The 14,544-nt window shown below is 38.2% G+C and overlaps 1 protein-coding gene across 3 annotated transcripts in view; it reads right to left on the bottom strand.

The window, feature by feature from the left end:
* The window catches only part of CCDC50 (coiled-coil domain containing 50), a 66,111-nt gene extending 52,216 nt beyond the window's left edge, over nucleotides 1-13,895 (bottom strand). For 2 of the 3 annotated variants that reach the window (XM_017526627.2, XM_017526629.2), the window contains exon 1: nucleotides 13,278-13,895. In XM_017526627.2, coding sequence (XP_017382116.1) covers nucleotides 13,278-13,326 — 49 coding nt within the window. In that variant the 5' untranslated portion in view covers nucleotides 13,327-13,895. Of the gene's footprint in view, nucleotides 1-3,469; nucleotides 3,537-13,277 lie in introns of all 3 variants that reach the window. The other variant, XM_017526628.2, reaches the window with a different exon arrangement.
* Nucleotides 13,896-14,544: the final 649 nt, after the last annotated feature.

Below are 14,544 nucleotides of genomic sequence, written 5' to 3'. Positions count from 1 at the left end.
ATCTGCTACTCAGTAAGCAGCAGCTCAATAAATAGAGCCTATTATTGGCTTCATCAAAGTTAATAAACTCCTACAATTAGTTATTTTCTATTAGGTATTACTTCTAGTGAGGTCCAACTAAGTCACTGATTAACATGGATCTAGGTCACTTGTCTAGTACAGAATCTATGCTGCAATATGCAGTGAGTACTTGTTCTTAGGAATCTGAAGAAATGATCCCAGTGCAGGCAAAGGTGGGAAGATCACTTGAGGCCAGAATCAGCCTGGGCAATACAGTCAGACCCTCACTCTACAAAAAAAAATTAAAAATCAGCCAGGAATGGTGGCATGGGCCTGTAGTCCTAGCTACTCAGGAGGCTGAGGCAGAAGGATCACTGGAGCCCAGGAGCTTAAGGCTGCAGTGAGCTATGACTGCACCGCTGCCCAGACAGCAGAGTGAAACCCTATCTCTTGAAGAAAAAGAAATAGAATCTGAAGCAATGTCTTCTGGCAAGTAATAACAATATAATCAATAGTTTACTGCATTTCTAAAGCTCTTTCTAACCTCACATGCCCACCTGAGGGAGACCATGTTTCCTATACACATTGCGGGCCTGAGTTAAGGGGAAATCAGAATGTCTAAAATGTTTAATAAGCTCTGCCACTCGAAACTTTTTCAGCTGAATGTCCAAGATTAGAAAGTAAAGTAGAATTCGACGTGAAAAATATGTAATTATAGTTTACTGAAATAAAAGAATCATCAAATTATCACCATCAAGAAGGGTAAGAAGGAAAACTGTTGACTAGAAGTATAGCCAGCCAAAAGCTAACCAACATATTAACATGCAGATTAAAACCTTCTGGCATAGCTAAAACTAGACATAGTTTCCTAATTCTGTATTTTGAGTTGCTGTAGTAAAAGCTTTCTGCTAAATCTCCATGACATTCTAGCATTGTAGGTGTGATAAATGTAGATTTACTTGCCCAATTTACAGAAATATAAGAACTTTATCATCGTGTATAAGGCACAAGCAAATTATAGTAAAAAGAGCCCTCTTAATTCCAGATACCTGTCAGAATTTAAGTCTTGGCTCTGTCAGCAGCTTTGACAGGTCACTTTCCAAATTACAGCCTCACGTAGTGATGTGTAAGGAGACAGACTAAATTACCTCTAAGAATCTATCCAACTTAAAAACAAGGAAGAATGAAATGTAGTTAATTTGGTGTAAGTGACAGACATTTTTCTCTTGGATACAAGTATTACACATTATGTAAAAATGTAATAATTGAAGCCTATTCATCAAGGTTAATTGCCATGCTTTCTCCTACACCTAATATTGCTTTCATTGTTGCTGTTGATTTCCCTATTTCTAGCATGCAAAATAACAAATATCTGCTTCTATCCATCTGTATAGTATCTTTAACCACAAGTAAATTTTAACCTTTTGTTCAATCTGGTGCCTTATAAAAAGGTGAGCTTTTCCTGTTTCAACTAACAGTTCTCACAGAGTCTTCAGTATCAGAGTACAAGGAGACAAAGTTATCAGTCACTAATTGTTCGATGAATACAAATGTGGACTGTGACGTTTACTAAAAGGTTTTCCTGGGGTCAGATGATCAGAGTACAGCCTGGGAAAACCAACACTTTCCATCTTCAGAAGGCTTCTTGAAGATCACCGAATGTTTTACATTCATCTGGAATGCGTTCTAAATGCCCTAGATTTCCCGATGATGCTACTGAAATTGGCTTCAATACAACCTTCAGTATGCTTGGTTATCATGTAATACCCTCTTGCAGAGGAAATGAAAGAAAATCGGGGCAGACTGTAACTGTCAACAGGAAGACAAGCTGTCCAAATCCTTTTCTACTATAAAGGATTCACTTGCCTCATTTGTTTCATATGGAATCGAAATTATTTAGATGGTTTAGAAAATTTTATTCATAACTCCCTTGAAGGATACATTTGTTTTATTGTAGCACTGTATATTTTTAACGGGTGTTGACTTCTAATACATCATATGAACCTAAAACAGACCATTTTAAAGTAAGTACAAATTAAACATATCATACTCAAAGCAAAAAGACTTCAGCTGATTCTTCTGCTCATGCTTTCTCTCTTCTTTTCAGTATAAACTATGACAAGTTTACAATCCATATATTCATTGTTTCCAACCCAAAACTTTCAGATTCTCCACAACTGTCTCTCCTTATATCAAGAATTTTAAAAAATACATGTTAGGTTTGACTTGTTTAAACTATGGAAGAGCCTTCCCTCTTTATCTAAAAATAAATCTAAAAGAGAAAATAGCACACATAAAAATTCTGATAGAAGCCAATACCATCTAAGAAACTAACTGGATACTCTAATAACAGCAACAAAATGGTAACATCACTTTACTGGCAAAGTGTACAAAAATTACCAGGGTCTTATATAACTAAAATTAATCCTTAAACAAGATTGTTGTCTCCAAAAGAGACTACTCTGACTTCAGGCCTTGAGATTCTACATAAATCTGAGAGCCGGAACAACTCGTACAACAAAAAGTAAAAGACATACTCCTTGTCCCTCACTCCTACGCCAAGGAATTCATGCAAATGATCATAGCTCTTACTCTAGTGTCATTAATTTGTTTACCTTGAATAGCTTGCCCACCGAGCACAAATTATCAGATATTTCACAAGTTTTATGGAACGTCTCCTATGCCTGAGGACCTTAATACTGAGATCAGTCGACAACAGCTTCATCTTAAGAGAAGTAACAGCCTGATACAGAGCATGAAGACACATTGCACACAGAAAAATTCTGATGGAACTCAATACCATCTTAGAAACTACTTAAGAGTGGGCTGATAAGATACGCAGGAAAGAAGCAGGAGACTTTACAGAGAATCAGCATTTCAGTTAGGCCAGGGGTTGGGAAGTAGGATACAAGTAGAATATATCTGGATAGAGAATAAAGAAATTCCAGGTAGACAGTTATGGTTAGGGTTCACAGGGTCAATGGTCTGAAAGTGTAAGTACTTACAGGCCAACTTGAACAGTAACAGCAAAAGAAAATGTATATCCCTGAATTTTACAAAACGTTTCAATATCCAGTTCTTCAGTTAATTCCCACAGCACGTTGAATATTATCTCCCATGAAGAGATAAGGAAATTGGAGCTCAGAGATACTGCTAATAACTGGTAAAGAGGAGATGTAAAACCACATCTTACAAATCTAGGTTCAAAGTACTTCCCTTTACAAATAAGTTACTCAGTTAGTTGAACTTGAATTTTATACTCCAAGCTAGATTTCTATTTGCATAAATTATTTAATGTATTGGTAAATTAAAGCAAATACTGCAAAATAATTCTGGGAGGAGCTCAATTACCGAAAAGAAACGCACAGAGTAAAAAGGTAGCCTTTTACACTTCTATTTAAAATGTAAATGAATATGATGGTTTTATTATATACTGTCAAGTAGCAGGAATCATGTGTGTACTTCTTACCTTTCTTCAACTGCGCCAATACGTTCACCATCTGTTTCCCACATTTTTGGGGAACACATAGTGGAACCTATAATTTGGGAACAAAAAAAACTATCTAAATAGAATTTTGATAAGCTCTGTGGGCACAGTGGCTCACACCTGTAATCCCAACACTTTGGGAGGCCAAGGCGGGTGGATCAATTGAGTTCAGGAGTTTGAGACCAGCCTAACCAATATGGTTAAACCCCGTCTCTACTAAAATTACAAAAATTAGCCGGCTGTGGTGGCATGCGCCTGTAGTCCCAGCTACTTGGGAGGCTGAGGCAGGAGAATTGCTTGAACTAGGGAGGCAGAAGTTGCAGTGAGCTGAAATTGTACCACTGCACTCCAGCCTGGGCTACAGGGNAAAAAAAAAAAAAAAAAAAAAAAAAAAAAAAAAAAAAACTGTCACTACTAAATACTAATAAATAAAACCCTGATGATTTATACTACATTCTATAGAGCAGATTACATGTTTCATTTAGTAATCAATCATGAAATAGAAGAAAATTAAGAACCTCAAGACACTCTATGGGAGACAGGTACTCTTTGGGTTTTAAGACTCAATTAAAATTTTACATTTACGTAGTCAGAAAGTTCTGTAACAGCGACCTTGCTCTATCATCATATCCAACTTCCTGTGGTATTTCAGCAAAGTCCCCTTCAGTTGGGTGGTCACCAGTATACACCTATTCTGTTGAAATTATTAGAATCATCCCTTTTTACTCACAAAGTATCTAGGTTTGGCTTATAAATTTTTTGGTGACCCTGCCTTTAAGCCCCAGTAGTCATTCTACTTTGGGGAGTTTGAGTGGCACTGAAAACCAAATTCCTGGAATTCAGGGGTTAGAAGCACAGTAAAACTCCCTAGCCATTGTCTCCTCCTACAGTCTGTCTCCTTTAACATACACACATAGGCAAAAATGATCTTTCAAAGATTAGCTCTACGGAGTTTCAATGGGGAAACTATAAAAAGAAGACATGATTTGTGGATACACCAAAGACCAATTTGAAATAATGAGATCTGACCAGAGAATGTTGGAAAAACAAACATGTCAACTTAGAATCCAGCAGTCACTGACAGAATTGAAAATATTTTCTAGGAAAAGCCTGAAAGTGATTTGTAAATGCAGACATTGAGAGTGAACAGCCCTTTCCAAAACAGCTACTGGCCCAGATATTAAGACAAATTCAAGATGTACAGATGGGAAGAACGAGGACCATTAAGTGAGCCCTATCTTTCTCTTTCTTCTGTGTCAGGACTCCCATTTAGACAAAAAGAGTTTTTCATAGTATTTGTCAACTCTAATATTTTGTATTTACATAGACCTTCATAATAAAAAAGAAAAATCTAATATTTTCAAAGTATTTGGTGGGAAGGTGCTACTCGAAAATAATACTTAAAGTCAATCACGGACCCCTCTATAGTCACTAAACAAAACAGAATTTGTTGCTGATGGGGAAGCAGTGAAGAGGGAAAGATATCCTTATAAGTCATTCATAGTTTTACTATACACAGTTAAAAGTCCTAAAGTTAATGGAAAATGACTAAGCCTTTATGACTCATTGGAAACACAAAAACCAAAAAAGTCCAGTGGAGACTCCCCTGGTATTTGGTCATTGAGGAGCTGTATCAGGACTGGAAATGCTCATCAGGCAATACTAAAAATTTGGTGATAAAATCAGCCTTGGTACCTCTAATACAAGTGTCTAAGAAGATGAAATGATACTTCAGTCACACAAATATCTGTCATAAGTTTTAAACAGAGCCAAAAATATAAGCTAAAAAACATAAGCAAGCATTTTAAGGTGGCTGAATCTGTTGGATACTCATAAACTTCTCTTCTGAAAGCCCCACAGACCCTCACTTGGAGCTGGCATGTGGCATACTCTTACTTGACATAAGATTTCTACCTACCTACATCTGATTTTGGGATCCCCAGAAATTTACTGGGAGTGTATTTTTTTTTCTTCTTAAAAAAAGAAAGAAAAATGATTTAAGTTTGTACTTTTTAAAGTCAATTCAAAAATTAAATAGGCTGTCCTAAGAGTTCAATCAACAATAATTCCCAGAACCATCACTATCAAAGTTATGATAAAGTGTTCATATCGAAAACTGAGCTGTCCAAAAAAGGTTAAATAAGAAAGTTTTTTGAAAGTTTCATTGAAAATGGTTCCAAAACAAATGTTTTTTTTTTATCTGTATAGTACCAGGTCATAAAAAAATTTAAGCTTTGCAAATCACATGGTCTCTACTACAACTGCTCATCTCTGTCTCCATAGTATATAAGCAGACCAGCACAAGTAAATGAATGTGTATGGCTATGTTCCAATAAAACTTTACTTACACTGAAATTTGAATTTCATATAATTTTCACATCACGAAACATTATTATTTTTGAATCATTTAAAAATGTAAAAACCATCCTGAGCTACCGTGCTATATAATAACAAGTGGCAGTAGTTTGTAAGTCCCTGCAACAAATTTCAATTACTAGAGAGGATTACTGCCCACTCTTTATCGGATAAATGAACTGTCACTGCAAAAACTTAAGAAATTAGTAGAAGATTCCTGTATTGGGGTGGCCACACAGTATACTCATTCTGTATTTTCTGAACGTCATTGCATAAGGCTGAGTACATAGTCTGCATATAAAAACTACAGATTCTTGAAACCATCTCTAAGAGCTTTAGCTAATATCAAGTAGAGCTGGGAAGATGTTTATAGTAAAGATCCTCACATCATCCTGATATTGAACTACGGTTTTTAAAACTGTGGACATGGGCAAACTGTACGTATAATAAGAACTGTTTCCAGAATATGTGAAGAACTTCCAAACTCAATAATAGTCTAATTATTTTTAAATGAACTAAAATTTAAAACAGACACTTCAACAAACAATATAAGAATGGCAAATCAGCATAAGAAGATGGCACGACCATCAGGGAAATACAAATTAAAGCCACAAAAAGACAGAATTACACACCTGTTCAAATAGTTAAAATTTAAAAAATTAAATGGACCCTGACAATATAAAATGCCACCAAGGATTCAGGAGCAACCGGAGCTTGCATACATTGCTAGTGGGAATGCAAAATGGTACAGCCATTTTGAAAACAGTTTGACAATTTTAACATGCACTTGCCAATATATAACCCAGAAAGATATCCTTATAAGTCATGCATAGTTTTACTATAAACGAAAACTTATGTTCAAATACGCACATGTGTGTGCGCGCACGCACACACACACACACACACACACACACACACAAATGTTTAGAGTGACTTTACTGACAACCACCAAAGGAAAACAACTCAAATGTTCTTCAATTAGTGAATGAATAAACAGTACTCAAATGTTCTTCAATTAGTGAATGAATAAACAGTATGTTTGAGGAGACTCAAAAAACTACTTACTATGTGATCTTATTTATACATTATTTTTGAAAAGGCAAAATTACAGGGGCAGAAAACAATTCAGCAGCTGGTAGGGGCATGAAAAAGGGGGTTGAGAGGTTTGGGGTTATGAAATGTTCTGTATCTTGACTGCTGTGGTTGTTACAAGACTTCACATTTGTCAAACTCAGAACTATATATTAAAAAGAAGGAATTTTTACTGTATATAAATTATTCTTCACTGAACTTCACTAAAAAGGCAAAGAAAAAGGAAAAAAACACTGACACATAAACAAGACTGGTAATACCCTGGTTCTGGTTTATTAGAAAGTCTCCACTGCTTTGTTTTTTGTTTTCTCAATGCAGGTTAACAACTATCCTATGCATACACACTTAATGTATGTGTGTATGTGTGTATGCTTTTTTAATGAAATGATGACAGAAGGAAATAACAAGTGTTTTCTGCTTAACAGCCCTTTCAAAAGTATTGTCTGAGAACTCCTGTGCTGGTTTTTAAATTCAAACACCTGGAACATTCTAGATTCAAACATCTAAGTAATCCCTAAAGTCTTTCTGAATATAAAAACTAATTATCCTTTGTAGGTCTTATTTAAGATCTAGGTTATCCTAATTTTACATTTTAAATGAGTCACCAGTTAAAAACATTAATTCAATGGCACTTCCAGTGGCTACCTCTGAAACTGCAAGTACAGTTGTTTTAATGTTTTTTTCTCCTCTATGGATCACAGCGATTCATTTCTAAATACGCTCCTGTACTCGGAGAACCGGGATTTCAAGCAGCATTTACATAAGTTTAGTGGTCTCTATAACGGTTTTCTTTATGAATGGTAGAGTATCACATGCTTTTTGTCATTGAAGCAAAATTCATTTATCTCAGTAAAAACTGTTATGTCCCTAACAAAAGCTGACGAAAGATGATGGCCTATGACCTTGACTTTATTTCCCTAATATGTTTAATTGTAGAGTTTCTACTTTTAAATATTATCCCCTTTAGAATGAATATATCAGAGAAGACATGCATTTTTGCCTGTTATTTAAGGTAGAAAAATTACTGAGGCAAGAGTGTGACTTCCTATAGTTCACTCAGTAATTCATTCGTTGAATCAAAAATAAAAGCTGTAAAAAAAATTCTAATTAAACCTGTATTAACTCAGCATCCATATGATACATTACCCTTAAAATAACTATCCTCAGAAAAAGTATTTTCACTATTTTCATTCTACTGTCTTAAACATATGGCATATCACATAAATGAAACACATCACAAATGAATCTTACACATCTACAGAACAATTTAAAATCAAGAAGGAGAAGAGAGGGAAGGGGGAAAAGGAAAGGTGAGGAGAGCAGAAGGCAGGTAAAAAGAAAGGAGGGAAGAATAACCTGTGTTACAACTACTCTAGATATATATAGAGTACATAACTCTAACTCTAGTTGTAACTACTCACAGTTCTAAACTTTTCTAATTGTAGACCCCAATGTGCCAATTCCTAGCTACTCAGCCTCAGTGGTTTAATACAACTCACTTGCCCTTCCTGACTCTTGGATTTTCATCTGAAAAATAAAGATGTTGGCCTAGAACAGTAGATTTTAATGCTTTCTACTCTGAAATCCCTTTTTAAAACACCAATTAACTATGGTTTCCCATGTGTGAGTTGTCCTTTAAGTACCTGTTATTTTAAAAAAACATATATTTTACAAGTAACAGTTACATAAATTTGAAAATTCCCTTGTTCATTAAAAAAACTATTGCATGTCTACATATGGCAATAAACTATTTTCTTCTCTTTTGTGAAAGCCATTGTTGGTCCACAAATGAATTCAGAGGGTTCTTCCAACAACTCCATGCATTCTGTACTGCAGCAAAGATCATGTTCACGTACCATGGGAAATTTTTTTTTTATTGTGGAAATACCCTCAACACAATATGTGGCACACAGCAGATAATTATTATTTTTTAAAGTCTGTATATCAAAGATTCCTTCCTGCTCCCAAATTGAGTGATACTACTTTGCACTTAGAAAAAAAATTAAACTTATTACTCAAACAAAAATCAAAACCACAAAACAGCATTTAGAAAATGTTTTTACTAAAATTCTATTCTTAATGAGTATCTCCAAGGCCAGAAGAGAAAGCAACAAACTATTTTCTTTAATTTTTCTATGTAATACATATCTATGTTGAATGAATTCTATTTACAAGACACACCTACAAAAAAATGGAAAAAAATTCCAAGTTTTTATAAATTTAATGCTGGTATAAATAATACAGATAGTTTAAGAGGTGTTAACTTTGTCTTTTAAGAGTTTACACTCTGAAAAATACAAAATTATTATGCCAGAGATAAAATTCCTAAATCAACAGAGAATATTAACGTATTCATTCACTCATTCATTTATTCACAAATGCAAATATTTACTGAATAGTTGCTGACTATATAAAAGACATTCATCCAGGTAAGGAGGGTAAAGCAAGATAACTAAGACAAAAACCACCTTGCTCAAAGAGATTCAGCCAGGGTCTCATTAAAAAGCAGCAACCAAAACAAAAACTGTTACGGAATTTTGAAAAACAGGGAAAATGAGTTTGCCCTTTCTCCAGAAATAGGTACATTCTCATGAACATTGCCATTTGTTTAGATGCCTAGTGTGCATGTGATAAGCTTTAAATCTCTTGGACTACTGGTTAATTGATTGTACCAGATATAGTTTTGTATCTTTCCCTTGAAGTTCTGGATTTATGCCATTAACGTAATATACCACATTATGCCACCAGAGTATCCTGAACCGAAAATAAATCAGTGCTTTCTAGGTATGTTTTCTTTTACAGACAGTTCTAAAAATGTATTAAATTGTATCTTTCAGGAAAGAAAAAGGATTTGCTCCCAGAATAGCACTTGTACGCTCAGTAGCAAGTCACTCCTAGGTAAACTGATTTCTGATGTTAAGCACATACGTGCACACGATTACACCAGAATTCACCGACTTTAAGACAGCAGAACTTTCCACCTAAAGAATATAAGAATAGGACATAAAAAACAAGATTGTAAGAACTGCTGTAAGGAAAGAAAAACAAAGATTAACACTTGGAGAAAATAGGAGGGGTTGAAAGCATGCATTTCACAGCTAAAAGTGATAAAACTCTACTGCTTCAGAAATTGCCAAGAAGTTGATAAAACACCAAAAGGTTTAGAAAGGCTTTGATAAACACCTTGGTTAGAGAGGGGTAAATGGCAGAATTACAGTAAGCGGACAATACAAATTAATCAGCAATACAGAAACTTGGAGAGCAAAAGGAAAGTAGGGCATCGTGACTGCTGGTTCCGAAAAGAAAAATTCAATCAAGAAGCTAAAATTGACCCCAAAATATGTCAGTTTGTCAACTTATTTAAAGTGTTCATTTTTAGAAAATGTTTTCAGATCTGAACTCAAATAAACTTTCAGAATATTACTGAAACATGCCTATTCCTTTGCCTAATATTCACAAATTGTATTTTGCATTTCAGTCATAGATCTACTTTAGTTTAAAATGGCTGGAAATTATTTCAAATCTAGAACCTCAAATGTTTCAGAAGAAACAGAGTATTATTCCTAAATATTGGCAACAGTGTTTTCCATTACAAAAAGTAGGTAGATGTTCCAAACACCCTTTTAACCAGAAAAAAATGATGTGTTGACACTTAGTTGACTTAATTCTTTTCACCTACATTTGAACTCAATCATTTCACTTTGTCTCCCAGTTTAAGAGATTTACCAAAGTATAAATACTACCATAGATATGTGTGCTTTTTCAAAAGGTCTGTCCAAATGATGAATATTTTTGAATTCCTTAAAAACTAAGTAAGCAAGAATTAGATTTCAACCTAGAAAAAAGGGTTTTTAAATATCCCCTTAACTCTAATGTCAGCTGCTACCCATGACCTCTACTGAAACGTTGATGACAAAAGGTCCCAGGGTGCCCCATCCCCTCCTAAAGAAACAGCAGTGGAAAGGCTCACACATTCACTACACTATTATTCTTAATCTCTATTGGAATCTACCCCATGATACCAAGTTGAATATAAATTGTAATTGTACATAAATCTACCAAAGGTTTAAATTAAAAAGAGAAGTAAACAGACACAGGGATTTTTTTGAATGTGATTCAAAAATCTGCATCAGAATATTAAACTAATTACTACTACTAACCCTTCTCACATAAAGTTGGAGTTTCAGTATTACCACAGTCTCAATGTTTGCGCATGTTTTGCCCTATCAGGGGCACCAGCTTCTTTCTCTTTAATTAGGATAAAAACACTGTTAGGGAGTAACTGGGCCATAATTAAGAGTTATATTAGGGAAAGATACTTTATTAGACTTGAATACTTCCCAGATCAAAAACTTCACCACGATTAGTAGGACATTCCGAGCATAATACATCATTTCCTTTGATAATCTTGGAACCAGAAAAGTCAGCTGTTTACAGACAGTGATCTTCTCATCAATTCCTGACCACCTTCAAAGTTAATAAATAGTTAATTCTAACTTAATGAAAGAGCCACACCGAATTTCCTCATCAATTTACCAGATTACATAAAAGACATCGCCAGACACCATATTATGCAAAATGAAAGCTAATTTAAATGTATTAGACTCTAGAGTGTGGAAATGGAAAAATTTTTCCATTTTTAGATGGAAGGTGTTTGTGGAACTCCTTGAGAAATAGTATGTTAGAGCAAGTCATTCATGTCTTGGTAAGAAATCAGAAGATCTAAGGGTAATATAAATGTACATAAAGAGTTTTATGTTTTTTCCAGGTCATTCGCATGAATAGGGGACTGGATAAAACCACAAGCAGTATATGATCAATACTATACATGCCAGGTTTTATGTGAACTCCAACTCTCATTCTATTCACCATGCACCCTCAAAGTGCCACTACACAATGCACAAGGATCACTCTTTCTCTAGAGACAAAACCAACACATATGCACACAAAAAACCCTCATATCCAAAAGTAAAGGATAACCAGACAATCTCTAAAACGAGAACTTTCAAAATATTGATCTGCCTTTCCTATCACTCAGGCTCTTTAGTCTTGACAGCAGAGTGAAAACTTCTCTACAGGTGAAAGCCCTAAGTGTTCATCAAAGCCATACCAGGAACAGAAAGGCAGAAAAATACTAACGCTAAGATCCTACGACTAAGCTTTAACACCCTTCTGGAACAATAAGACAGAACTAAGCCCATTAGAAATTCTACATGAAATCAGTGCCCACTAGTCACTAATCTCCTAGTGCTTGAAACTCTGGGAAAGCAACCAAACAGTCCCTAATTTTCTTGAGATTTCTGGGCTGGCCTGAGCACCCACAAAACTGAGTCGATTAAGGTGGCAAAAAAAAAAAAAAGCGGTTCCAAGAAAGCAAAAATTATTTTCAATTCCACATCTACAACACACCTCAGGTTACAGTATTTAGTTGAAATAAATGACATCCACAAGAAAAGCCGACTTTGCAAGCCCTTGGAACTTATGAGCCTGCAGTAGCACTCTGGAACTTCTATTCTTCCTAGGACCTAAGAATAAACAAAGATAACTCAAGGCATAAGGCGATCCAGCACCTAAGATCTCAGGGAAGGAAAAAAAGAAAAAAAAAACGCTAGGTCCTGAGGCACCTCGGGAAGAACAGGGAAGGGAAGTCAAAACGCTACTTGATGTCAGCTACAGCCAGGTCAGTACTAATCAATCTCTATTTTCCTGGACATTGGTATAAAGAGCAATGACAAGGTCATCAGTCCCCCGCTCCCTCGCTCACTTTTTTTTTTTTTTTTTAAGAAAATGCTTATAGTGGCTTCCCGCCCGCGCAGAGCACAGCCAAGACTAAACTTTTAAACTGTGAGGGAGGTGGGAAAGTCAGCCAGCCAGCCAGCCAGCCGCGGGCCTAGGAAAAGTAGGGAGAGAAGGAAGCAGAGTCAGGTTTCAAAACAAAGGCTCCACACGGAACTAAACGTCAACCCCTCCCCACTTCCCAGCCTTCCAGCCAGCCAGGCCGGGCCTCGATTTCTAAGCACAGTTGTCAGCCTGACCCAGCTCTTCAGCGCTCACTGAGGGCCGTGCCCTGCACGAGAACATGAGCACAACCACTTGCTGGGGGGGTGTTGGCCTCCCCCAACCCCCTTACCGGAGGAAAAAAACGCTCGAAACGCCAGTGACTTGCCCAAGGTCCCACGCTAGAACCTGAATTCAGGTCCCCTCACGTCCAGGCAAGGCCAACGCAAGGCAGACGCCGCGCTACGGCCGCGGGAGCCGACACGGCAACGCCCCTGCCCCGAGAGAACCTCCGGCAGGAAGAGGGGAGGGTCCCGCGCGCCCTCCCTCCCTCCGCGGCCCTCACCTTCCTTGACTCCAGGCAGCTTCGACTGGTCGATGCTGACTTCAGCCATATTGGGCCGGGGTCCCGGTCGCGCCTTTCACGCCGGCGCCGAGCGGGGCCCCGAGCGCAGCAGTAGCGCCCGACGCGGCGCAAAGTCCGGCGGGAAGCGCTCGCAGGCCGGAGAACGGAGCGGGGCGCGCGGGCGGGCGGGGGCTGGTGACCAAAGCAGCGGGACACGGACCCCGACGCACCCGGCTGGCGGCGCCGCCGCCCCGCCGCGGCCACCTGCTCCGCGCCCCCAGCCCCAATCGACACCAAATATCCGGAGCCCGGAAATGCAGCGGGACCGTCCAGTACGGAGGGAGAGAGGAGACAGAAAGGCCGGCGGGCGGGGGAGGGGGCGCTGCAGGTCTGTAACCGCAATCGCGAGTGGCTGGCGAGCGAGGATCAGCGCCCGCCGCCGCCTCCCTGCTGTCTCCTTTGTGCTCAGTGACGCGCCTGAGGCTGGGGCCCCGCTGTGCTCCCGCCCCCGGGCCCTGCCTCCCTCCCGAGGGGGGGGTCGAGTCTTTAGGTGAGGGCTTTGTGTCCTAGAGGCCTCAACAAAGGGGCCACGCCGGTCACCCAAAACATAACCGTTCCAGTGATTGGTGTTGTCAGCATTATGTGGTCTGGTTCTGGGATGGAGATTTACACAGGGTGTTCACTGCACGACTGCCTCTGTCTCATACACTCTTGTTGCACCAGAAATTAGAGGACAGATCATAGATGGCCATAAACCCCGAATACAACCTGCAAAGAGCAGCTGATAAAATTCCGGGCCAGTTGGGAGTAGAGTGTGTTCACAATCAGCTGGGAGAACTGAGTCATTCATTCATCAAAATCGCATGAATGTGTCTAGCAAGCGTGATGTTAGTTACTGGGGGTGATAAAGAGGCGTCAGACTTATCTCTGTTACAGCGCTGCACACATTGGACTATAACTGTAACATTTCTACCTCTCTCAAACAGACAACGTCTCCTGTCTCATCTCCTGGCAACAGAATGCACCCTCCTGTTGGGAAATAGCCTATTTCCCCTCTCTTCAGAGGTGAGCTTCTCCCAACGTGTGCCATGTCTGAACCTCAATACTGCCACATCAGTATACTGCCCTTTGCTCCACCGACACGGGTTCATCAGAGGGTGGCTGGGTGACCCAGACAGGTTAAACAAAATACTTTCCTGGGCTTAGTACATAAGGAGATACACATTCTATTTCCTGTGGAAAAGAAAAGATCTGCCTCTAGTAGATG

This window comes from Cebus imitator, unplaced genomic scaffold (assembly GCF_001604975.1).
Source record: "Cebus imitator isolate Cc_AM_T3 unplaced genomic scaffold, Cebus_imitator-1.0 Scaffold43, whole genome shotgun sequence".
Classification (NCBI taxonomy): domain Eukaryota; kingdom Metazoa; phylum Chordata; class Mammalia; order Primates; family Cebidae; genus Cebus; species Cebus imitator.
This window is presented reverse-complemented; position numbering and strand designations above follow the sequence as displayed.